The sequence below is a fragment of the Argentina silus genome (assembly GCF_951799395.1).
Source record: "Argentina silus genome assembly, chromosome: 9".
Classification (NCBI taxonomy): domain Eukaryota; kingdom Metazoa; phylum Chordata; class Actinopteri; order Argentiniformes; family Argentinidae; genus Argentina; species Argentina silus.
Window position 1 is genome coordinate 3,534,747 of NC_139663.1, and position 24,543 is coordinate 3,559,289.

The window sequence follows — 24,543 nt, forward strand, 5'->3', positions numbered from 1 at the left end:
GGGAATGTATTCGAGAGAAGAGCACACAGCTAGTGAGCTAAGCGAGTTTATTTCGGGCAGCATTCGAACTTTGAGCTTCCTCTATGCCATGGCGATTATGTCTCTTATGAAGAGGTAAATATTTTCACAGGCTATGTAGTCTTGTACGAAGGATAGATTCAGAAACTTTATTCTTATGCTTTACTGAGTTAACAGGTTGATGAAGAGCAAATAGAAATGGAAGTGTTATTCAGTCTTAATCTATTTTTTTTTCTGCGAATTAATGAGTCACAATTTTACTCCATCTAACCCTAACCCTAACTACTCTACAATTCAACATACGGCACTAGTGTTATTTTAACTGTAGCCTATATAAGTCATAAGAGTGGTGTGTATAGCTCTCCGTTAGTCAACGAGTGTGTCTTGTTTTGTACACGAGGGTGGTCATACAACTGACGTCAGTGCTTGTGTGCGTGCGTGATTATAGATAAAGGCATGGTGTCCTGAGTGATGGCATGGCTCCGTGCCACATCGGTCTTGTTGAGCCTGCTGCCCATGTGTGTACCGCAACTAGGTAAGTCGTTCAGGAATCAGGACTAATTGCAAATTACATTTACATTTACATTTTAGACATTTCGCAGACACCTTTATCTAAAGCGACTTACAACATGTACATTTGTCTAGAGGTAAGTGGATCATCTATACATCAGTTATCATAAGAAAAACAAATCTATGCTAGGACCAGGGGCCATTGGCAGTCACAATGCTAAAGGATTACGTTAGTTTTCATTGGATTGCTCATACTGACATTGGCAAAAGAGAGGAACTCATTGGCAAAAGAGAGGAAGGTTGCAGTTTCCTGCTTTGGTTCCGTGTCTATTTAACGCTTTCTTTGCAGTGTGACTCAAGTTCCTTGAAACATTCACATTGTGTGTCTGCTTGTGGCTAGAAAGATGGGTGGGGAAGAGAGATCTGTTCACTGCTCAGTCAGTCAGTCAAACTGTCAGTCAATTTAATCTCTCTCTCTCTCTCTCTCTCTCTCTCTCTCTCACGCTCTCTCTCTCTCTCTCTCTCTCTCCCTCCCTCCCCCCCTCCAGGCCCCCCACCTCCGCCCTCTGTTCCTGAGTGTCACATCCCCTATGAGGACGATGGAGATCTCACCATCCAATGCCTCTGGGACCCAGGAGACGACCCACAGATCCCCACCCACTACAGCCTGCATTGGCAATCAGACCATGGGTAACTTCTCTATCAAAGTCTCATCACACAGCCCATGAAACACCTGTGCTTTACAATACATGATGTATTCATAATCAGTTGTCTCTGTTTTAATGTAGTTTGTGTTTAATGTCGTTTTATTCTCTCATGATTTAATTGTGGTGGTATTTCAACTTTTCTTGCCATTTTTATTTCCCCCTTTTTGTTTTTATTGTAATGTTTATTGTATTTTGGTGACGTGGATAGATTAATTCTACATCATGTGCGTCTCTCTGTGTGGTGTTGTTGTTGTAGTTGTGTGTTTATAGACTGTTATTGACTTTATGTGTGCTCCATCTTCCTTTTCAGCAGTAGCTATGACGGCTCAGTGGAAGGGACCAACACAAGTGGAGTCATCCATCGCAAACATTTCACCAGCCACAGTGGTCTGAGAGTGTGGGTCAGGGCTGAGAACCAGCGGGGCTCTGCCATGTCTCCAACGGCTGCCTTCAACACAGCCGACATCAGTGAGTCATTCAGGGATGTCCCTCTGTCCTCTATACACTCCCCATTCAGAGGGACTGCTTTTCTCCTTCTCTTTGATTCACACACTCACTGACTCTTACTCTCTCTATTACTGTCTTATTGACTCTTACTCTCTCTCTTTTTCTATTTTACTCTTGCTCTCTCTGTCCTCTCTCGCTGTCCTCTCTCTCTGTCCTCTCTCTCTGTCCTCTCTCTCTGTCCTCTCTCTCTGTCCTCTCTCTCTGTCCTCTCTCTCTGTCCTCTCTCTCTGTCCCTCGCCCAGTGAAGCCGTCCACTCCCAACATCTCTCACCATTGTGGCAATTGTGAGCCGCATTTGGAGATCTACTGGAAGTACGAGTGCATAGACCTCTCCTACAGAGGCTGTGAGGTCCAGTACCGCGTTCAGGGTGATCAACTCTGGACTGACGTGAGTGAGCTTGGTTTGGGTTGGGTATGTTTGTCCTATCTGACACAATGCCATGGACAAAAACCATGGTGACTTTGTTTGTGTTTTTTTCTATCCTGCCCAGGGGGGAGAAGAGGTCCAACTTAGCTTCACGCTTCTCTATCCACATCCGTTTACAGTGTATGACTTCAAGTTGCGCTGTGCCTGCGGAGACCCTGGGGCCTTGATGAGCGAGTGGAGCTCGTTGTACTCAGTGCAGAGTGCTGAAGCAGGTCAGGGCTGATGGGTAATGTAGTCCATTGATTCCAGTTTTCACACCTTGGAACCACAAGTGTTCCTATCCTATAGTGCTAGATTGTTTGATGTTTGTCTGTGTCTCTCTCTCTCTCTCTCTGTCTCTCTCAGCCCCTGTAGGAGCTCTGGATGTGTGGAGTGACTGTGGAATCACAGCTAAGCTCTCTGAATGTGCCCTTATGTGGAAGGTATATTAACAAAACACCAAATTAGGAATTCCTTTTCTTCTGCTATTGTTTTTTTTACTCCTCTGACTTTGGTCCCCCAGGAGCTGCCCCGCTCGTTGGCACACGGCCAGGTGCTGGGGTACGTGGTGACAGTGTCATACAATAATGGGACAGTGGTGGTTGTGAATGAGTCCATGGCAGAGCCCGGTGGACCGATGATATGTAAAGAGGAGCGATGTCGCTTCACGACCTCTCTGCAGAGTGCATCAGGGGTGCAGGTGTCAGCATACAACTCACAGGGTATCACAAAACCTGCTCCTCTACCGCTGCCCACACCAGGTATGCTAATGAAACCACCCAAAGCCTAGATTTCTTGTTGTCAGTCACAGCCACTCCACATTCATATCATCAATTACTGTGAGCTACAGTTACTGTATGTGTGTGTGCAAGTGTGTATGTGCATGTTTGTCTACACAGTGATACAAAAATATGTATGTCCTTATGATGTAACAAATGTCTGTTCGTACTGTGTGTATGTGTTTTTGTGTCTTTACAGTAATAACACGTCTATTGTACTCTCAGGTCCATATTTTTTAGAGCACTTCAGTTTGAAGATGGATAGGGTGAGCCTCAATGTATCCTGGGCTCTGCAGCTCAATGAAAGCCTTCTGGAGTTTGTGGTGCAGTACAAGGAGATTGATTGGACAACACAGGGATTTGATTGGATTAAAGTCGATAAAAACCAGACATCAGTCACCCTTACAGGTCACATTCATCACGTTTAACAAATACTTGTTTATATTGAATACATTTTGAGTATTTTCGTTGCATATTTCATGTAACCATTGTCAATGTCTCCACTTGCAGGTGACTTTAAGAACTACACTGCCTACAACGTGTCACTGTTTGCAATACTCAGAAACAATAGCTACCTGCTTTCTTCTAAAATGGTATACAGTCTTCAGGGAAGTAAGTATTTTGCGCAGCATGTTCCTGCGTAACTGTCTTCTGTGCCTTTGACCGGTAATTGAAGGCGTAGTTGCCAAACGGGCAAACCAAAAATCTGTTTATCCAATGGAAAATATGTCTAAGTCTTTTATTAACTTTGGACAAAATCAGGCCTCTTTCTTGCTTTGAAATACATGAGGATACCTCCATCTATTTCACCCTCTCTCTCTTCTCTATCAATCTCTCCTCAGTCCCACCCAAAGTGCAAAAGTTCAATGTTCAGGACATATCTGACTCTCAGGTGAACGTGACCTGGGAACACATCGCCCTAAGCCAGAGGAGAGGGGTTGTTCAGCGCTACCACCTTGGACTAGACAACAACACAGGTACACAGATGCAGAGGCATGATCCTCCGACAACTTGGCGTTATTGTGATAGTGTAATCAAGTGGTGACAGTGTCTTATATAGGGCCAGTTTTCCGGACACAGATTAAGCCTGCACTATATCACACTTTCAATAGAAAATCTCCATTGAAGATACTTTTTAGTCTAGGAATAGGCTTAGTGTGGGATAATAGGCTACAGTTCTCACACTAGCTAATTTTGTGTAATTTTGCGTTCTGACAACCTGCCCTTCTTTTTGCAGAGTACAAAGTGAGTAAGGACCAGAACAGCTACACGCTCTCAGGTTTGAACTCAGGTCAGGTGTACCACGCATGGATCAGAGCTGAGACTGAGGCTGGGTGTGGACCAATTGAAACCATCAGCTTCTCCAAACATGGTACTGTACCACCTCACTCTGTCGTGTGTTGATCTTATTAAGTGTTAATGTGCTGATGAGCATGGACTGCAGTCTTGTATGTCATAAGGCCTGTGATCTCATCCCATCTCTCTCTCCCTCCTTCCCAGGTTACCAAGCCTACCTAAGGCCAGTCTTGGTCATTGGCATGATGATGTTATTAATGACCTTCCTCTTCGGGTGAGAGACTGGTCTCCCAAACTTAGACCTTGTGTCTCAAAATGATTGCGATGCTACTTCTTTTCTCCTTCCTCCACCCTTCTGGAAGTTTACAAATGTGTCAGAACGGTTAAAGAAAGGGGAAATGAGTTTACGCTTAGGGAAGTAGAAATTATCGTGTGGTGCTGTGTTGAGCAGGAACGGTGCCCTCCATTCTTACGATGAATGACACAATGAATAAAATCTAGAGCTCCCCTTCCATGCTGTACTGAAAACATATTCCACCAACCGCGGTTGTGTGGCAATAAAAGTATATATTTTTTTATTATTATTATTATTTTTATATCAGTTCTGCAACTAAATTGACAGTGATTATGGTTGACTGTAACATCATTAAAAGCCTAAAATATATATTGACTGCTTCCAAGGTCACATGATATACAGATGGATTAAGTCAGTATCCTATATTATCACATTACAGCAGGCTCTTCTGTGTTTTTCTGTAGTGTAATTCTTAAGACGCCCAACTTTCTAGTGCCTGGGTGGTACGGTGAGAAGGTGCCTGACCCCAGCAACAGCCGACTCTTCCAACAGATGAAGTCACAGGTGAGTTTGGACCGACTCATATCGGCCCTCTGTTGTATTCTAGTGGGGTCATTATGTATGTCAACGTGGGGAATTCCTCTTTACTGACTTTGTGGTCAGAGGCAAAAAAACCTCCTGCCATTCAGGTTTGTAAATACACTGCCTGAGTACGGTCCATTATCACACACCTATCAGAGGCACATTATTATAATTACTTGTGTTTCTACAGTTCAATGGCTCCTGGACTGAGTTCTGCGCTCCTTTAGAGCCCAATCCGAAGATCTCTGTTCTTGAGGTGGTTGAAATCCAGCCCCTAGGGAAAACCTCCTGTCTTGAGGGACAGATAGACGCTAATAGCGAGCGGGATTGGGAGGAAGATGCTGACGGGGGGGATGTCAGAGAGGAGGACTCTGTACAGACAAAGGGGAGGGGAGGCTTTGGAAGGGAGGATTACAGTAAAATGATTGATTCTGACAGAGAGAGTGTGGGAGAGATGGCTGAGTCATGGAGCTTACCTGAAGATGAGTTTGTTTCTGACTATGAGAAGCACTTCATGCCTACTGCTTTGGACTCCATTACCTAATGCTCATCTACATTGTGTTTTTATCATCTCCTCAGTACTGAGTACAAGTTATTTTTCTGCGCTCAGATTGGTTTGTCTATTGTTTTTTTAAATCTGATATTCTTTTATTGGAAATGCCATTGATCTGAAACAGGGTCAATTTTAATTCTTATTCATTCAATGAAAGAAGTGAATTGAAATTGTTGATACAAAGACTGCACTTGTCCTGTTTTCACTAGAACTGTCAGTCATGTTGTCTTCCTTTTGAAGGAAGAAACTGAAAGTCAGGGCAGATTAACAGTACACTCTGGAACAAATGTCTACGGGCACTCATTTACAAAAAAGACTCTAAAATGTAATGTCATGGGGAACACCTCTCCATGCCCATGTCATTTGTTCACATTTAGTTTACAGTTTAGTATACTAAAACTAGGGATTTAATTGAGTGAGAAATGTATTCCTAAAAGACATATCATATGAACCATGCAGTTTATATTTGTGCCAAATAGTATCTAAACTTAAATGAGCTGTGGATTTTTTAAAAGGTACTTTTCGGGACCAAAATAGCTTTTGTAAAATGAAATATTTCTTTCAACATTCCCTGATCTCAATGATTAAACACACCTTCCTTGAGTAAAAGCTTATTTTACAAAGGTTTGTTGGCCTTAAACTTAAAATTCAGGGTATAAATGGTTATATAATGAACCATACAGTCAACATTTGATGTAAAGAATTGGCAACAAACATCCTGTAGTATGCCTTTAAGGAAGGAGAGTATTTTTTGATAGTGTCGTTGAATTATGAATTATTTTATTTCAAAGACTAGGCTTTGATCTTGCTAATAACTTCAAATTGCATATGATGATGATCTGAAGGTGATCTGGTGATCTGAAGTTTGTGATCTGAAGTTTGTGTTTTTTACTTTTGTAATAACATTATCTGTACGATATAATTGATTCTTATACAAATCTATTTTTATATATGATCTAATAGCCCATAAATAAACTTTATTAAAAACTTTAATGAGGTTCCTTTCATGACAAAACGCCTTGGGAAAACGAACGGAAGCCGAAATGATCCATCCCTACAGATCATCGGCGTGCTCATTTCAAACCAGTAGAACAAGGATCCACGCACAAGCACGAGAGAGAAGCGGCCCCGTTGAGAAACTTCAATCTACAAATCAATATTGTACGTAGACTATTTCATAATCTGTTTGTCTGTATTTCACGAACTAAAACGAAAAGATGTTGAGAATTGGTGATTAGGAACAAAGCAGGTCACTAAGCGATTAGAATTATTGTCAAGAAATAGCTTAGCATTAGCTAGCTAGCCTGCAAAACTGACCACACTACTAGCTAGCTTAATTAGCCAGAGATAGGCTTTATGCTAACTAAAAAGATAGTAATCTTGTAGCTTTCTACATTATATTACTGCATTATACATTGGGCCGCTGGCAAGGAAACGCAACACTAGTATCATACGATTTGGGTGTCCTGTGTCATTGCGTTTGGATGTAGGATCACAACATAGTTGGTTAGCCAACTGTTAGCTAGCTATGTTTAGCTTGTTGGCTATCATCTTGTAGCTAGCTAACACAGTTATCTGCCATGCCCAGGTTGTATTTGCTAGCCAAGTTTGCCAAATCTGTTGGATATTTTTAGTTTGTAAACATTATCACCAAGTTACTCGTAGTACGACCTCATACCTAGAAGAAAGGCAGCAACGCAGCGTGATTAGCTTACATTAAGTTAGTGGTCTAATTAGCTAGCGAACTATTATATCACCATGTTGATTTGTGGCGAGGCCGTACATTTGGCCTTGATTTGTTAGCTAACGTCGTTACCGCCTTGTGACGGTGAAGCAGGGGACTGCCGTGGTGAGAAGGGCAAGTTCAGTGGCAGTATGACCTAAGTGCCAATGCCTTTGAGACCCGTGTGGCCAGCTTGCTAGTACGAGTGTCCTGAAGTTATTAACCTTGTCTGAAATGTATAGCTGCTACAAAGCTAACTAGTTAACATTGGGTGCGAAATTATCCATCCAAACGTTGGGAGGTTAGCTAGTTTACACACGCCTTGGATCGTAGACATGAAACCGGCTAATCGAACTGGGCTCACATTTTGATAATGTTGCTTGTGCTAGCCAGCTACATTTTAAAGTATTGCTAACGTTACAAGCAAACCATTGGAAACCGGTAACTATTAGCTAGCTATGTTTCGCTGAGGGGCATGTGGTGTTTGCCAGCAAAGTTGTAGGCTAGCGAATGTTTCAACTCTTTAGCGCAAGGATCAATGGTGTACACCGACGGATACAAACCGGGTGGCGTGGGGGGTGGGGGAGGATTAGGGCGGCTAAGCTGGGTCACCGAGAGATTTTGCTCCTTGTGTAGAACAGACATGGCCTCGTTTTTGTGCCACAATCCGATCCCCAATTACATTTGAGGCGTTGCGTTTGAGCACCCAGAAACACGCTTGTTGCTGTGTTCACCCGTCCGCTAGACCTATTTCCGGGGAGAAGCCACTGCTTATGCGCGGCACAGGCCCTTTTCGACCACCCTCAGACCATGTGCACCCGGTCAACTTGTGTCGCCTTCCATAATACGTGAGCATATGGCTTTTGTCTGGCAGCCAGTTTAAATGTTACGGTATCCAAGAGTATATTTGATGCCTTTACATGTTTGGTGGTTAGGCTATTGGCTTCACAATCACATTAACTATTCCTAGTATGTCAAACTCTCATTTGTCATATACTACTACTTATCCACACCTGGTTTTATCCATCATCAGTAGTGTCTGCTTATTAGCCTCATTAATTATTCAACTGTTAAAAGGTCCACTCACCACCACTCTTAGCTGCACAATATTTGAGCTCTCATTACACCATTTTACAATTTAAAAAAAGGCCTTGCCTTCATAATACTGAGTTGGATTGCTGAGATGTCTCTCTGGAGGTATGCACACTATGACTGTTAATGATTCATACTGTCTGGTCCAGAGGCCTCTCAAACCCATATCTACACTCTACCCCTGCAGGCTTTCACTCTGCTGTACCACTGTCTGTTCCAGAACGCTTTAATTGTTAGAGGAGGGACATAACTGGTGCTGTCATTTTTTATGTTTTCTGTCCTTAGGATGGAGTGGCAGCCGGATGAACAGGGACTGCAACAGGTCCTCCAGCTCCTCAAGGACTCCCAGTCTCCCAACACGGCCACACAGAGAGCTGTGCAACAAGTATCCTCTTCATTTATAGGGGGCAGTATGGCAGTAGAACCATTGTGTGTGTTACTGTGTGGTGTGTCGAAGTCCTGTCACTCATTTTAAAACATCCTTCATTGATAGCAATAATCTGTAGGTTTAGAATTGACATTTGAGGCGATTCCCGACTTTGGATATAACCCCGTGTATTGACGTTGTTCTGTCTTTTTTTGTGTTCTATGTAACCCTGTGTGTATGGTGCTACAATGAAAGCATGCTTCTTTAGTTGTTGGTATGAGTTGCGTTTATGAGTGTTGCCCTTAACCGCGCCGTCAGAAACTTGAACAGCTGAACCAGTTCCCTGACTTCAACAACTATCTCATCTTCGTCCTCACCAGACTGAAAACTGAAGGTGAGTTCTCCACGTTTCTCTTGGTAGGCGTGTCTGCGAGTGTGCATTTGCTCTTCTGTCTCCGTTTGCACAGGTGCATCCTGCCCTCGACGAGTGGCGGCAGAACAACATTTCACAACAATCATAAACCACAGTTAAAAACAGTCCTGTCTCTCTGGCCTTGTGCATGTCACTCTTTCAAAAGGGGGCCCCCCCCATATTCTGTTCATGGTCTATCCATGACCCACAGCAACTAACCTTCAGCTCAAACATGCTTTGACAAAGCATCTATAGGCCTGTCTGCTTTAGCAACGACAGAGCATAAAGTGTGTGGCTAGTCATGTTTCGATGTTTAAAATATTTTGTATAACTTGGGTCCCCTCGCTTAATGCTCCTCTGTGAGCATTTCACTTGTCTAGATACCAGCAATGGCTGTCTTGTTATTAGTGGTACTTGGACTGGGCGTTATTGATGACAGTTTCTGTGGGATGTTTTTGACTACATGATTGCTGACCCTGGCTCCCATTATCACTTGCATTGCTGACATTCTTTACTTTTCAACCCCCTGACCTTTTTCACTGTCCTAGTGTTCTTTGTCATTGTTCTCCAGCTCCCCCCCCCCCCAGCAACTATACACACACCTCTTTCATTCTTTCTTTGCTTGTTTTCAGTTTTTAGGTGTACACATTTGTGTAATTTAGTTTTTCAATTCCCCCCCCCTCTCTCCAGATGAGCCTACTCGCTCCCTCAGCGGTTTGATTCTGAAGAACAATGTAAAGGCTCACTACCAGAACTTTCCTCCGACGGTGGCAGACTTCATCAAGCAGGAATGTCTGAACAACATTGGAGACCCCTCGCCCCTCATCCGCGCCACTATCGGTGAGTCTGGGCTGTGTGCCTGTGTTGGTCTTGGCATTCATGTCCATCTCTGCCTAAAGAACTTGCTTTATTTTTGTTTCCTTAATGTGGTTGGCCGTCTTGCTCAACCACCCCCTCATCTCCACATTTTTTCTCTCTCACTTTTATCCCCCCTCCCCCCAGAGATGATGCACACTATGACAGCTGACTGTTAATGATGGTGTTTGTATTCATACTGTCTGATCCAGAGGCCTCTCAAACCCATATCTGCACTCTGTCCTTGCAGACTTTTGCTCTGTTTAGAATGCTTTTTTTCCTGTTGCTTTGTGTCACATCAGTTAGAGGAGCTTGGCTGTGGCCTGTGGTTGGCAGTTAAACACTGATCAGCAATCAGTGTTGTGTGGAAAATGAGAGCACTCTATCTCTATCCCTCTGTGCTCACATCACACGCATCCCTGTCTGTATCCCGGTTCTTAACCCTTTTCCTCCTCCCAACCCCAGGCATCCTGATCACGACAATCTCCTCCAAAGGAGAGCTGCAAACGTGGCCCGAGCTGCTGCCGCAGCTCTGCAATCTACTCAATTCTGAGGACTACAACACCTGCGAGGTCCGTACCTCACTTACAGCCTTCTTTTCCCTTCTTCAGTTCTCTTTACCGCCTTTGAGCACTCCTCACACAATGTTTTAAGTACCCTCCCCTTTCCCCTTCTCGTTCATCTGGATATGATGCATAACACACCTCAAGTGATTGACAGTGATGCTTCTTGTATTCATACTGTCTGATCCAGACCCTCAGCCCTCCTTTGCCTGTCTGTTCATCAGCTCGGATTACTCTGGGTTTGACCGCTTCTGTCTTGTGTTCGCAGGGCTCGTTCGGCGCACTGCAGAAGATCTGCGAGGACTCGTCCGAGCTGTTGGACAGCGACGCGCTGAACCGGCCCCTCAACATCATGATCCCCAAGTTCCTGCAGTTCTTCAAGCACTGCAGCCCCAAGATCAGGTCTCTGTCCCCAATATACCTGAGACTTTATTGGCGTTTACCCTAGTTCTCCAGACCATACCATCATGTGGGCTGTAACCGTTGCTTCTGAAGACATTCGTTCACTCCCGTGTGAAATTGTTATTCATGGCTTTACTCTCCGTTCAGATCTCATGCCATTGCCTGTGTGAACCAGTTCATCATCGGCAGAGCACAGGCCCTGATGGACAACATTGACACCTTCATCGAGGTCAGTAAGGCACTGTGGCAGTTTGGACCAATCAATGGTCTTAATCAATCAGGTTGAAGACTCATGTCGCGTAACAGTATGTATTTAGTGTTTGTTGAGCTAGTCAGCACAAATCACATCTGATTGTCTATCCTCTACTCTCCCCCACTTTGTGTGTGTCTCTCTCTGTCTCTCTCTCTCTCTCCTTCCATCTCTCTCTCTTCCTGTCTCAGAGCCTGTTTGCGCTGGCTGCGGACGAGGACTCAGAGGTGAGGAAGAACGTGTGCAGGGCTCTGGTCATGCTGTTGGAGGTCCGGATCGACCGGCTCATCCCTCACATGCACAGCATCATACAGGTGAGGGCGAGACCACTTCCTTATTTACTCCTTGACTGACCAGTCTGCATGCCTGACATTGCCGCATCATATCCTGCCAGCCAATCTCCACCTCTGACACTGGTGTCTCTCCCCCCCAACCCCAGTACATGCTGCAACGGACCCAGGACCCAGATGAGAACGTGGCTCTGGAGGCCTGTGAGTTTTGGCTCACTCTGGCCGAGCAGCCCATCTGCAAGGAGGTTCTGGCTGGACACCTGGTGCAGTGAGTACCAGCCTTCTACTGTGGGAATTTAAAGGCTAATAAGTGTGATATAAACAGGACACAAAGTTGGAACTTAAAGGGGAGTAGAGGAAGTGGAACATGTGTCTCTGTTGCTATACACTTACCTAGAACACAATAGATATGAGTTTGTGTGCTCCTACTCTTATGGATAGGAGGAATGCTGTGTGACCAAACAATTAAAATGTTTTCTCCTCCCACAGGCTCATTCCCATCCTGGTGAATGGCATGAAATACTCTGAGATCGACATCATTCTTCTGAAGGTGAGCTATTTGTATTTATGAGGGTCATGACACCTATTCATCCTAACCAGGCCTCTCTTATCTCACCCTCTCCTTCGTTCCTCTCTGTGGCCGCTTTGGGTGTGATGGACACTTTCACACTTGAGACTCGTCTGTGATGTTTCAGTATTCATACTGTCTGACCCAAGGCGTGCCACTGTGAAGGGAAGTTTATGCTTTAGCTTTCATTTCTTCTCATGACGTCCCACAAGTTTCCTCAACACACTATTTGGTTTAACCAACAGGGAGATTCCAAGCCACCCTGACTCATGGCCTTCTGGTCATAGTCATTAATTTGCAGATTTCACTGAAGTGATATCCCACTTGCTATTTCTGTCGGTGACCCCCCGGTGTCCATTGCACTGCCGCAGCATGCTGTAGAATGAGGGGGACCAACCTCAAACCAGTCTGGGCCTGCTAACCATTGACCTCTCATCCACACTGCATCCAGATTATTCACATTCCTCACATATCACCGCTGACCTTCTTCATCATGCTGTAGAACTAGTCTGGCCCTGTGAATTCAAGCTCGTTTGATCCATCTAAACACTAGCCCCTTTCACTCCACTTGGATTCAGATTCTGGGGTTTCTTTTCCTCTCCCAAGACTTGGCAGGGGTACATTCATTAATGTCATGTCCTGTCTGTCTTTCTCTCTCTCTCTCTCTCCCTCCCTCTCCCCAGGGTGATGTGGAGGAAGACGAGGCGGTGCCAGACAGTGAGCAGGACATCAAGCCCCGCTTCCACAAGTCCCGCACAGTCACCCTGCAGCACGAGGGGGTAGAGGGTGAGGAGAGTGAAGACATCGACGAGGATGATGACGATGATGACGACACGCTGTCTGACTGGAATCTACGTGAGTGGGGAACCCCTTTTTTCAAACTGACGCCAGAATGAGGCTAGAAATGATGTCCTCCTGTGGCTGCATTGGGTGTGATGGACACTTTCACACTTGAGACTCGTCTGTGATGTTTCAGTATTCATACTGTCTGACCCAAGGCGTGCCACTGTGAAGGGAAGCTTATGCTCTAGCTAGCCAGAAGATTCACACCAACCAGCCATACGAAGCTCGCGATACCAGCCAGCCAAGACATGTCAAGCCTTGGTAGTGTGAATGGGGTCTAGGTTAGGTGGCTATTTGGATCAACTAACCTGACCAGCTGTGGAGTAGCTGCTATGATATATTTGATAGCCTGGCACAAGCAGAATTGTTTCTTTTCCCTGTCTTTACAAGTAGTAGATTTTGGCCCATTATTGCATCACCAGTCGTTGTTAAAAAGGACTGTTGGTGTTTTTTCTTGAGTTCTGAATTGTATTGTTCACATCACTGTTGGAGGGAAGAGAGCTGATGATCTAAAAGTTTGTGTTACTTCCTCTCTTCCTATCCCTGTGTAGGTAAGTGCTCTGCGGCAGCACTGGATGTGCTGGCCAACGTGTTCCGTGACGATCTGCTGCCCCACCTCCTGCCCCTGCTCAAGGGCCTGCTCTTCCACCCTGACTGGGTCATCAAGGAGTCTGGCATCCTGGTGCTTGGGGCCATCGCAGAGGGTAGGAACTCACACTTCAAGTTTCTCACTCTGTTTTCTTTTCTCTTGCTCTCTCTTTCTCTCCTTCTTCCTTCTCTGTGGCCGCTTTGGGTGTGATGGACACTTTCACACTTGAGACTCGTCTGTGATGTTTCAGTATTCATACTGTCTGACCCAAGGCGTGCCGCTGTGAAGGGAAGTTTATGCTCTAGCTTGCATTACTTCTCATGACGTCCCACAAGTTTCCTCAAAACACTTATTAGGTGCAACCCACAGGGAGATTCCAAGCCACCCTGCCTCATGGCCTTCTGGTCATAGCCATTCATTTACAGACTTCACTGAGATGATATACTCACTCACATTTATCAAGCTAGGTTTTTTCTTATCTGTTATCCATCATTGGTATCCCAGTTTTCCGGCCCAGTTAGTGTTTAGTCAGTAGCGAAACTTCCAGGATGTTGAATGTGCATCGTGACACAGCACTGTCGTTACAAAGCGTAGGTGATGACCGATATATTTTCCGCTGACCTAGTTAACACGGGCTAATAGGATATGGACTAATTGGATTTCATTTGAGAGAATATTGTATATCAAAGCACACACACCGCCCCAGCTGGCGCTCCTTCACATGTAAACAAATGATGCGGATGTTAGAATGCTGGAATAGGCTGACAGTTGTCGAGATACACCAGCTAGATTCAAATTCAAACAGGCGTTATTGCCATGAAAGGAACCATCCAGACATAACACACTGTGGTTAAAATAACAAATATATTCATACGATATTCAAGTTCTACTGATACAGCTATGATGACTAGAACCAAGAACAGTCGCAAAAATACATGTGATCAGATGAACAGATCACAGTTGTTTTCCATTGTGTTGTGAACTCACCCTCTCCTCTGTGACACCCCCCCCCCTCTCCCAAGGCTGTATGCAGGGCATGGTGCCCTACTTGCCAGAGCTCATCCCCCACCTCATCCAGTGTCTGTGTGACAAGAAGGCCCTGGTCCGCTCCATCGCCTGCTGGACCCTCAGTCGCTACGCCCACTGGGTGGTCAGCCAGCCCCCCGACTCGCACCTCAAACCCCTCATGACAGAGCTGCTCAAACGCATCCTGGACGGCAACAAGAGGGTTCAGGAGGCCGCCTGCAGGTCTGTGAAGTGTGGGGGGGGGGGGGGGTGTGTCACCTATCACTGCACTGCTCATGAGCCTCTTATAATGTCCATGTCATACAAACACCAACTAGTCGTACTTCTGACATATATTATAGCATTGTAAATGTGGCTCCGCTTGTGTCCATGTATGTGCTTGTGCGTTACTTGTCCAATCTCTATCACTGACTGTCCCCCCTCTCCTCACCTGTCCCCTCCCTCCTCACCTGTCCCCTCCCTCAGTGCGTTTGCCACCCTGGAGGAGGAAGCGTGTACAGAGCTGGTGCCGTACCTCAGCTTCATCCTGGACACGCTGGTGTTTGCCTTCGGAAAGTACCAGCACAAGAACCTTCTCATCCTCTACGACGCCATCGGAACGCTGGCAGACTCTGTGGGACACCACCTTAACCAGCCTGTAAGTCTGGACTACACCATCTAATAAATAGCCTTAAATAGCCCAAAAAAACCCTCAATCACCCACCCAGCTACAGCTTGTCAAGTGTATGTAGATGATAAAGAACGGTGTTCTAACTGTATGAGCTTATTTGTCTTCTCTCTCAGGAGTACATCCAGAAGTTGATGCCCCCCCTCATCGCCAAATGGAACGAGCTGAAGGACGAGGACAAGGATCTGTTCCCACTGCTGGAGGTTAGAGATCGCACTAAAAGAGAAACAAATTGGGGAATTTTGTGTCTAGTTGCAGTCTCTCTCTTACCAATCTTCTCTCTCGGCCTCTAGTGTCTGTCGTCGGTGGCCACAGCCCTGCAGAGTGGCTTCCTGCCCTACTGTGAGCCTGTGTACCAGCGCTGTGTCACCCTGGTGCAGAAGACTCTCGCCCAGGCCATGGTGAGAACATCTATACACACTCAAACACACAGTAGCCTGCCGTGTAGGACCACTCAACCAGTCTGCATTATGAACACTGACTACTCACACTAAGCTTGATCTTCAGGATACATCTGTAAAGACTATGGGGCTCAAAGTAGAATATCTGCTCCTCCACACCCAATGATGATCTCTAGACATTCGAAATCTGAACTAACCTTGTGGATGTTTAAGAGTCTGAGAAATGTGGTAGTGTGACAGAGAAAGTACAAAACAACATGTTGCCCAGTCCATAAACAATTCCTTGAAGCCCAAAAATTCTTGGCCTCCTGGTTTAAAAGGTCATTTCTGGCAGCAGTTCTATGAACCTATCTATTGAGTCCTATAACGTCTTATAAACAAAAACACGGTTATAAAGCAACAGATGCACTATAATCCATATCCGTTGATGAAAGCATAAATTAACTATTTTACATAGTCGCCTTAGTAAAAGCAGCCCACTGACCCGTCTACCCCCCCCCACCCCCCCACCTCCCTTATAGATGTATAATCAGCATCCGGACCAGTACGAGGCCCCAGATAAGGACTTCATGATCGTGGCTCTGGACCTGTTGAGTGGTCTAGCCGAGGGTCTGGGGGGCAGTGTGGAGCAGCTGGTGGCCCGCAGCAACATCATGACCCTGCTCTTCCAGTGCATGCAGGTACACAGGAGGTCCAGGCTGACATTTGAATGTTTGAGTGATTTGAAACGAGTCAATGAAACGGTATTCTACCTGATGTCTTGGAGTGTTCTTTTGATGTGGTGGTGAGTTTGTGTTTGTGATGTTTTGGCGAGGACTGATAAAACTCTGCAAGTGTGGGTGGATGTTTTTGTGACTCTAAACTGGTTGGGTAGGTGGGTGTGGTTGGATGGTTGTTTTTGTGACACTTATCTGATGTTTCTCTGTTCTCAAGGACAATATGCCAGAGGTGAGACAGAGCTCCTTTGCGCTGCTGGGGGATCTGACCAAGGCCTGCTTCCCTCATGTCAAACCCTGCATCGGTGAGTCAACCACATGGGAGCATAGACTACCCAACCCACTTGAAGAAATGGATTATCAGTGTGTTTGGTGTCTTCAAGTGGTGTTTTACGTGTGGGGTAACCTGTGTGTGTGTGTTCCTCTCCTCAGCTGAGTTCATGCCCATCCTGGGCCTCAACCTGAATCCAGAGTTCATCTCTGTGTGTAACAACGCCACCTGGGCCATCGGAGAGATCGCTATGCAGATGGGTGAGTTGGGGTTAGCTGTGGCCTGACTTGCTCTCTTGCTCTCTGTCTTTTTAGCTCACATGCATATACCAAAAAGGATGACACAGACACGCACCACTAAAGAGGATTAAATCCCCAAATAATCTTTATTCACTTAACAAACAAGGACATTGGTGGACTGAACTGAGCTTATGATGCTGTTGTCGTTATATCTTATGCTTCTGAGTTAGAGGTCTTCTCGGGTTTCCGAAACGGACCGATGGATTTCCTAACCGACCCTGAACGGACCCGTTCTTCTTTTTAAATCAAGAGACCAAGAACGGACCCATGGACGGTCAGCCCCCGAACCCAAACTTACCCATGAACAACGAAACTACACTGGTCCAATACGAACTCACAACCCGATTAGACTCGAGTGATTAACAATTAGGCTAGAAACAGACTTTCTCTGTCCCCGAATACCATGAACTTGGTCCACAGCTGGGAGAGGCAATTCATGCACGCACCCATACAGTTGGAAGTGAATGGTTGAATGTGGCATGATGAACATGATTGCGAAAACCAAATATTAGCCTGTGATGTTATAACGCAGACGTCTTCTTCCAATGTGGGAATCGGGGACAAATGGCCAAAACAGGTTTTTTATATTGATTTACTGGAGAATACAGGCACAAACTCATGTGTACACACACACACACAGGCCAAAGACCCCAGAGAGTACTGGTGCACACAACTACCATGGTGATGACTTTCAACCCACCGTACGTTAATAGATTGAGACTAACCCAGGGATGATGTAGGATTTAGGCTAGTCTTAGCCCACACCTATGATGATCACTTTAACAGACATTCGAAATCTGAAATGTTGCATGTAGAAGTTAAAGGTCTGAGTGTGTGGATAGGCGGTTCAATGCAGGTGACACTCTAAAACTCCTACTACCCCAACTGACAATGCGACGCTCTCGTGATCAGAGCGGTTTATCGGGTCCGCTTGGGGTCACTGGGGACGCTGTCGTGTCATTTACCCCGAAACCCGTGGCAATCCAACAATGCATGAGACAGACCAGAGGGCTAGTTACATTTTTGGACCAGGTTTGGGGTTCGGGTGGACCCCTGAAGACCTCTACTTCTGAGGATTGGTATCTCACTTGCATGTAGGAGTGTGCGCTCTGAAGTAGGCCTGCTTGAGAATATAATCACTTACAGCCTGTCCCCTTTTGGATTTGAAGCATGTTAAGCCTAACTCCAGATAGACTCTGCCCTAACTGATCTGTGCAGCAAGGTCCCCAGTGTGGTTGGTCCTGCCGTTTGAGACTCTTAACAATTTGTGAGGTGTGTGTGTGTGTGTGCGCGGGTGTGTTGTGTGAGGAGCATGACAGGGCTGCAGTCAGAGTAGTGACAGTGTGCAATATCTCTGCTACAGGGACAGCTACCAAGCAAGAGGAAGGGGATTGTAAAGGTGAGCTAGGGGAGGCAAGCCCAACCACAGCCATGTTGATGATCGTATAGAGTAACAATCACAAGAGCCTATTGGAGATTCACTCACTCAAATCAGTGCCCATGCTGGGCGGTGGCGTTTTGATAGAGATGATTACTAAGGCGTTAACTGAATACTGAAATTTGACAGTGAAATATGATGCTCTCATACAGTGGTGTGGCTTATTGATTGATTGCGGTCTTCTTCTCTGGTGGCCTCAGGAGCAGAGATGCAGCCCTACGTGGGGATGGTCCTCAACAACCTGGTGGAGATCATCAACAGACCAAACACACCCAAGACCCTCCTGGAGAATACAGGTACAAACTCACTTGTACAGACACACACACACACACACACACACACACACAGGCCAAAGACCCCAGAGAGTACTGGTGCACACAACTACCATGGTGATGACTTTCAACCCACCGTACGTTAATAGATTGAGACTAACCCAGGGATGATGTATTTAGGCTAGTCTAAGCCCACACCTATGATGATCACTTTAACAGACATTCGAAATCTGAAATGTTGCATGTAGAAGTTAAAGGTCTGAGTGTGTGGATAGGCAGCTCAACGCGGGTGACACTCTAAAACCCCTACTAAGCCTTGGTTGTGTACCATCACTTACCCTGTTGGTATTGACATGAATCTCTTATCTCTCCTGTTTTCCTCTGGGACAGCCATTACGATTGGAAGGCTGGGGTACGTGTGTCCTCAGGAGGTAGCACCCCAGCTACAGCAGTTCATTCGACCATGGTGAGTCTCCCTCCCCCTCCCCCTGTTTCTCTCTCACCTTTTTTTTTTTTAACTTTTTGGCGACAAGTGGCATTTGTCTCTGCACAGTACATTACTTATCGGAGAACAAATGAGATGCTTCGTTGTGGATTGGAAACCAAGGATGCTCCTGTCTAATCAACACACACTCTCCTCTCATCATTAGGTGCACATCATTGAGAAACATCCGGGACAACGAGGAGAAAGACTCTGCGTTCCGTGGAATCTGCATGATGATCGGAGTCAATCCTGGAGGAGTGGTGCAGGTGAGGGAGGGGAGGGGGGGGGGTGAACATGTGTTTCAAATGTGTGGTTGTTGGGGGCGCTCAGTGGCGTAGCACTGCAAGGTCCCTGGTTCGATTCCGGCCATCGACATATCCTGCAGGTCATCCCTCCTCTCACCCATCCTTCCTGTCAATCTCTACTATCTCTATCCCAATAAAGCAGAAATGCCCTAAAAACATATTATCAACATATTATACCATATCCTGCCGTGTTGCCTCTGTTAGCATCTGATGATGATCTCAAGACAAGACATTTGAAATCTGTATCAAGCGTGTGGATGCTTTTATACTCTGAGATCGCTCTGGTGAGAGAAGGCGCACTGTATTGACTGGATGTACAATGTGTTCATTTGTGCTACATTCTAACCAGCGTGTTCAGTGTAATTTTAGTGGTGATCAGATTGTAATGTGTGTGTGCGCAGGACTTCATCTTCTTCTGTGATGCTGTGGCCTCATGGGTTAGCCCTAAGGATGACCTCAGAGACATGTTCTATAAGGTTAGTACTGAAGTTATAAACCTAAATAAATCACTTAAAGTTTGATCCTCAGGATAAAAGTAGAATACGTGCTCCTATGATGATGATGATCTATACATTAGAAATCTGAACTAATCTTGTGGATGTTTAAGACTCTGAGAAGTGTGGTAGTGTGAAACTTGAGTTCAGTACAAAACATGTTGCCCAGTCCATAAACAAGTCTTGGCCTCTTGGTTTAACAAGTCTTCTGTCATTGTTAAGATCCTGCATGGCTTCAAGGACCAGGTGGGCGAGGAGAACTGGCAGCAGTTCTCTGAGCAGTTCCCCCCCCTACTGAAGGAGAGGCTGTCGGCCTGTTATGGCGTGTAGCCCCCCCTCGCCGACACAGGACACGCCTGTCAGGTACGTACAAAGTGTACCCCCCCCCCCCCCCGCCCCCAAACACACCTCAACTCACCTGGATCAACAGGGTGGCTATGTCTGGAAGATGACTGTTTTTAGCTTGTGAAAGTCCTAGGATTTGTTTCCCCTCACTACATATTCTTTTTGTTACTCAATGGTAACATTCTCTGTGCCCCCCCCCCCCTTTCTCTTCCTCTTTTCCAGGTTAATCTACGGGAGGGTTACTGGGGGAACTCATCCATCTGTGTTAATTGCACTGCCCTGATCGTGGGGGGAGAGGGACGCGACTGGCCTGCCCCCTCTGGACAGCCCCGCGCCCTGTGTGTCTCTGTGAGGGTGGGTGGGAGGGTGGGAGGGACTGGGGAAACAACCTCTGGATTCAAACGCCAAACTAAATCCGACGCACTCAGACAAAACCGAACCACAGGGATTCTAGAGGGAGGGAGGGAAGCCTAGGTCGGGGCCGGCTAGAGGCCCCTTTTGATAACTGCATAAATAACAAGGTAGAGGAGAGCTGTGGTGGGAGGGGGGAGGGCGGGGGAGGCAGCGACCGCTAAAAACAAATATATAAAGGAAAACCTAAACCAGCCCATGAGCCACAGATAAACCACAACACGCACATGTATGTAGACTGGCACACATATAATAGACATGTTCAGGCAGGCAGGTAGTTGCCTTGAACGAGAACTGGGTGCACCAGCACATTCATTCACATACACAATAAGCATTGATAATCTCTTAACTGGCTGTGGGTGGGACTGATGTAGCGCTAACATTTCTAGCCACGCTGAGGCTAGCTAGCCAGAGGAAAAAGCATGAGATGCTTTACTATGTAATAATGGGGAGGTAGAGTTAAAGAAAGAGTAATTGCACCTTTACTACACAAGCATTCATAGACAGTACTACATACCATTGATATTGGGTCATATCTTTTTTTTTTTCTTTTTTTTTTTCTTTTTTTTTATAAAGACATGTACATTTAGCTGATTTCTTCCTCTTCCTTTGGTTGCAGAACTAGTTTTTCTTTTAAATGATTTTTTCCCCTTGAAGCGAAGGACTAATGTAAACGTAATCTGTTGTTCCTCCCAAGTTTTTACCACAGCAGTAATCCTTCCAGGAATCATTAACTGTAACGCTGAAAATGTCATTTTTCTTCTAGCTCCGATAAGGGAATGAGAGAAAGGTTTGCATGGCAATGAGTCACCTCTTGTTAAGTGATGTGCGTGTCTTGAGTGTTTCAAGTTGATTATTACATTTAGATACAATTGTAATGGGAGGCTTATCGTTCTAAGGTTACAAACACTTGATTATTTTGCCCCCCATCCCAACTAATCTAACCTCACTTGCCTCCGAGGAGACCGGTGCTTTCTTTAGTGTTGAGATCCACTGATGCCATAGTCAGACATGAGGTTAAATCAATCCGATAGAAGAAGAATCACTCACTGCAACAAGTTATACTGTAGTAAAAATGATAATCCGTTTGCTGCTACTGCTTCTTTGTTTTTTATAGTATGGACTTTAAAAAGAGTGATACGGCATCAGTAAGAACTAAAATGAGATGCAGGTTCTTATTGATATTATGCACTTTTTCTTTTTTTTGTAAGAAATTAGAATCTCACTCTTAATGATACACAGCAATATACCAATCTTACGGTATATGTCTTTCTTTAAGTGTTTTTAGGACTGTTATGGCTTGCTAAAGTAAGACGGTCATGATATCGTAAAGGAATGGTAAATGAGAAGTTTAGGTAAGGCTAATGCCTCCACTCATAGGGTAGGTTTAAGTAACTCATCCTAAAATGGATGGGATAGGTTTAAAGAGGTCACAAGTATTTGGATCCAGTATACATCCCAGTGTTCCAGCCAGTCTAAATGTAGAATGTTCTGGGCCTTTCTATGTGAGCCATTTGCAGAATGAGAGCTTTTGACGTCACTGGTATGAGTCTGCAGAGATGAGACAGGACGAGAGGCCGTCATGGCCTCTTGTCAATGGTTATGAGCAAAGTTGCATGCTTTCCAGAATTGTTTTTTTCAGACTCTCTCATGACGGACACCATCTTCTAACGAAGGAGTCTAACTTTAAGAGCTATGTATGTCTATGGCAAGGCAACACAGCTGTGATAATAACAGGTGTGGCCCAGCTTTAGAGTCAGACTGAGAAGTAACAATGTCCAGGTTTACTTGGCTCTAGTTTGCGGCTGTTGCTATTTGCTATTTCCACAACCCGTTGATACTGTGTAGGATATGTCGGGGTATATTGATCCTAGTTCTCTTTTTTTTCCCCCTGAGATTGGATACGTTAACATCTGAGAGGGAGTGATTTTCTGTATCCATCTGTTTGTGTCAGTGTCTATAGGGCTCTGTCGCGTTGGACAATGCTGTTGAATTGAATGTGTGTTTGTGCGCAAGTACTTGTCTGTATTTTACTGTAAGAGTGAGTGCCGACTTGACTTAACTTTGCACCTCCCCCAAGGTGATGTCAGACATGTAACTGAGTCTTGATGAGAGAGACTCCGAAAATCAACACTTGCATGTCAGTTACCGTCTCAGTTTGTGATTGCCAGTCAGACTTGCTCAAAGCTCATCAAAATGTAGCGTGTCAATAATGAAAATATTGAAACTTTACCCTTATGATATAGCCTTAACCATCAGGCGTACCTGTGAACATGTAATTTAAAGCTAAGTTATAGAGATGTATTGGTTCATCCATGTAAGAGATTTTAACACCAACCCACTGATAAATATGTGGTTGATGCAACAGCATTGTTTGATTCATGCACACTTTTGTAAGCTGTTCCACCCTCGAGGGTGGGTGACACTTAATTGTATTAAGGGATAAACTGATACGCAAGTGTTGATGGTTGGGTGTCTTCCGTCAGGTTGTGAGTCGGACAGGTGTCAGGTTGTGAGTAGGACAGGTGTGCACAGATATGTACTTTGGCCACAGCCTTCTGCACAATGCTCCAAATGATACTGGTCCTATGCCAGAAAGTGGGTGAAATGTTGAGGTTAACCACCTCCTAAATCGTAGTAAAACATTTCTCAATGAACTGACAAACTCTTATTCTCAAGTATAAATGTTTTCCACAAGTTATGTTTTTTTTTAACTTTTTATTTTATTTTAAGGCTTATGAGATGTTTATTTTTGTTTATTTAATTTGAATTTTTATTTGTTAATTTGCTTTTGTTTTCATTAAGTTTTATTATTTTTTTTAAATATTTTGTTTTTGTGCTGAAGTGCACAAATTTTTTAGACTTTAAAAGTTTTTTTTCCTGTTATGTTCTTTTTATTTAAAGAATTTTGTTTTCGTTGTTTTATAGCGGACCATTTGATTTTGTCAAATTCATGTATAGTGGTAGGACTGAGAGGGAGACAGAGCTTGGTGCATACCTGGGGGAAGAAGGGAAGAATGTGAAAACTCATGTATAATTTTGTTTCAATCTGAAATCAGTCTGGCGAATGAATTTAATGTAGTACCGGTATTTTTTTTTCTCAACTGTGGTGCAGATGGGATGTTAACTGATGTATCACTTTCTATTTTACTTTTGTGAATGGGGAAATAAAAGGTTTTCTATCAAGCTGGGAATAAACAAAGTGTGTGTGGTTTATTTGTGTAAAGGGGAAACTCGACTTTTGTACCCCAGTAGTTCGGCGTGGCTTCAGATTTCCGAGAAAGCTTCCAGCGTGAGTCCCTGTTGGTGCATTCATGACCAACTCGGAATTCTCCACTGTGATCTCGGAGTTTGGAGCGTTTAAGTGGAATTGAGGTTGAAAACTCCAAACACCAACGCCCACTGGTGATGTCGAACGTTGGCCAGTTATAACCGCTTCAACTTTCAATTTAGCAAGTTTAACAACTCTCCAAAACCTGTGATGTATTCAGAAGCTCAGAAAAACGTTGTTTTATTGCCAGTTCACTTAGCGGAAACTTCAGAAAATCCTGCCGTGCTCCCGGTAATCTTGTTGACATGACGTCAGAGAACTACAGGTCGGAAACTCGAGCTCAAGGATGATTCAGGTGATACCCGAATTTCCCTTTTTTTTTTTTAAATATGTTTTTAAGGGCATTTCTGCTTTATTGGGAGAGAGAGAGGAGGGATGACATGCAAGATAGGTCGAGGGTCGGAATCGAACCAGGAGCCTTGCGATTACGTGGTACTCAGAATTTCCCATTTTCAACTACCAGTTGGAGGGCCGTT

At 44.9% G+C, this 24,543-nt stretch overlaps 2 protein-coding genes across 4 annotated transcripts; both read left to right on the forward strand.

Annotated features, from left to right (window-relative positions):
* The first annotated feature begins 16 nt into the window (after positions 1 to 16).
* il12rb2l (interleukin 12 receptor, beta 2a, like) lies at positions 17 to 6,646 on the forward strand. 2 transcript variants are annotated; one of them, XM_083676757.1, is made up of 15 exons: positions 17 to 114; positions 467 to 553; positions 1,077 to 1,218; positions 1,546 to 1,703; positions 1,985 to 2,130; positions 2,234 to 2,381; positions 2,515 to 2,591; positions 2,672 to 2,909; positions 3,153 to 3,335; positions 3,438 to 3,539; positions 3,770 to 3,904; positions 4,165 to 4,299; positions 4,428 to 4,497; positions 4,983 to 5,082; positions 5,291 to 6,646. In XM_083676757.1, exons 2-15 carry the CDS (start codon positions 490 to 492, stop codon positions 5,642 to 5,644), a joined length of 2,052 nt encoding a protein of 683 aa, XP_083532883.1. In that variant the 5' UTR covers positions 17 to 114; positions 467 to 489; the 3' UTR covers positions 5,645 to 6,646. The 2 variants fall into 2 exon arrangements, with proteins under 2 accessions (XP_083532883.1, XP_083532884.1); XM_083676758.1 differs by having other exon boundaries at positions 1,549 to 1,703.
* A 99-nt stretch (positions 6,647 to 6,745) lies between these two features.
* Positions 6,746 to 23,932, forward strand: LOC310809534 (transportin-2). Of its 2 annotated transcripts, XR_014554401.1 has the most exons (26): positions 6,746 to 6,814; positions 8,754 to 8,853; positions 9,154 to 9,229; positions 9,938 to 10,087; positions 10,568 to 10,674; positions 10,934 to 11,067; positions 11,215 to 11,296; positions 11,509 to 11,631; positions 11,757 to 11,875; positions 12,097 to 12,157; positions 12,859 to 13,030; positions 13,570 to 13,722; positions 14,630 to 14,855; positions 15,099 to 15,270; positions 15,417 to 15,503; positions 15,594 to 15,701; positions 16,223 to 16,381; positions 16,635 to 16,722; positions 16,850 to 16,948; positions 18,626 to 18,721; positions 19,088 to 19,163; positions 19,348 to 19,447; positions 19,888 to 19,962; positions 20,203 to 20,343; positions 20,548 to 20,859; positions 20,891 to 23,932. XR_014554401.1 is itself a non-coding variant. In XM_083676839.1 (25 exons), the coding sequence occupies exons 2-24, from the start codon at positions 8,755 to 8,757 to the stop codon at positions 20,308 to 20,310; spliced, it is 2,670 nt and encodes an 889-aa protein (XP_083532965.1). In that variant the 5' UTR covers positions 6,746 to 6,814; position 8,754; the 3' UTR covers positions 20,311 to 20,343; positions 20,548 to 23,932. The 2 variants fall into 2 exon arrangements, 1 of the variants encoding a protein (XP_083532965.1); XM_083676839.1 differs by having other exon boundaries at positions 20,548 to 23,932.
* The last annotated feature ends 611 nt before the right edge of the window (positions 23,933 to 24,543 follow it).

Bases quoted from the DNA above. Each gene is read 5' to 3' on its own strand.
- LOC310809534 (XM_083676839.1), top strand. From the start codon at position 8,755: ATGGAGTGGCAGCCGGATGAACAGGGACTGCAACAGGTCCTCCAGCTC. The intron at 10,675-10,933 runs GTCCGTACCTCA...TTGTGTTCGCAG, and splicing joins AGGACTACAACACCTGCGAG to GGCTCGTTCGGCGCACTGCA. The intron at 19,963-20,202 runs GTTAGTACTGAA...GTCATTGTTAAG, and splicing joins TCAGAGACATGTTCTATAAG to ATCCTGCATGGCTTCAAGGA.
- il12rb2l (XM_083676757.1), top strand. From the start codon at position 490: ATGGCATGGCTCCGTGCCACATCGGTCTTGTTGAGCCTGCTGCCCATG. The intron at 2,910-3,152 runs GTATGCTAATGA...TTGTACTCTCAG, and splicing joins TCTACCGCTGCCCACACCAG to GTCCATATTTTTTAGAGCAC. The intron at 3,905-4,164 runs GTACACAGATGC...TTCTTTTTGCAG, and splicing joins TGGACTAGACAACAACACAG to AGTACAAAGTGAGTAAGGAC.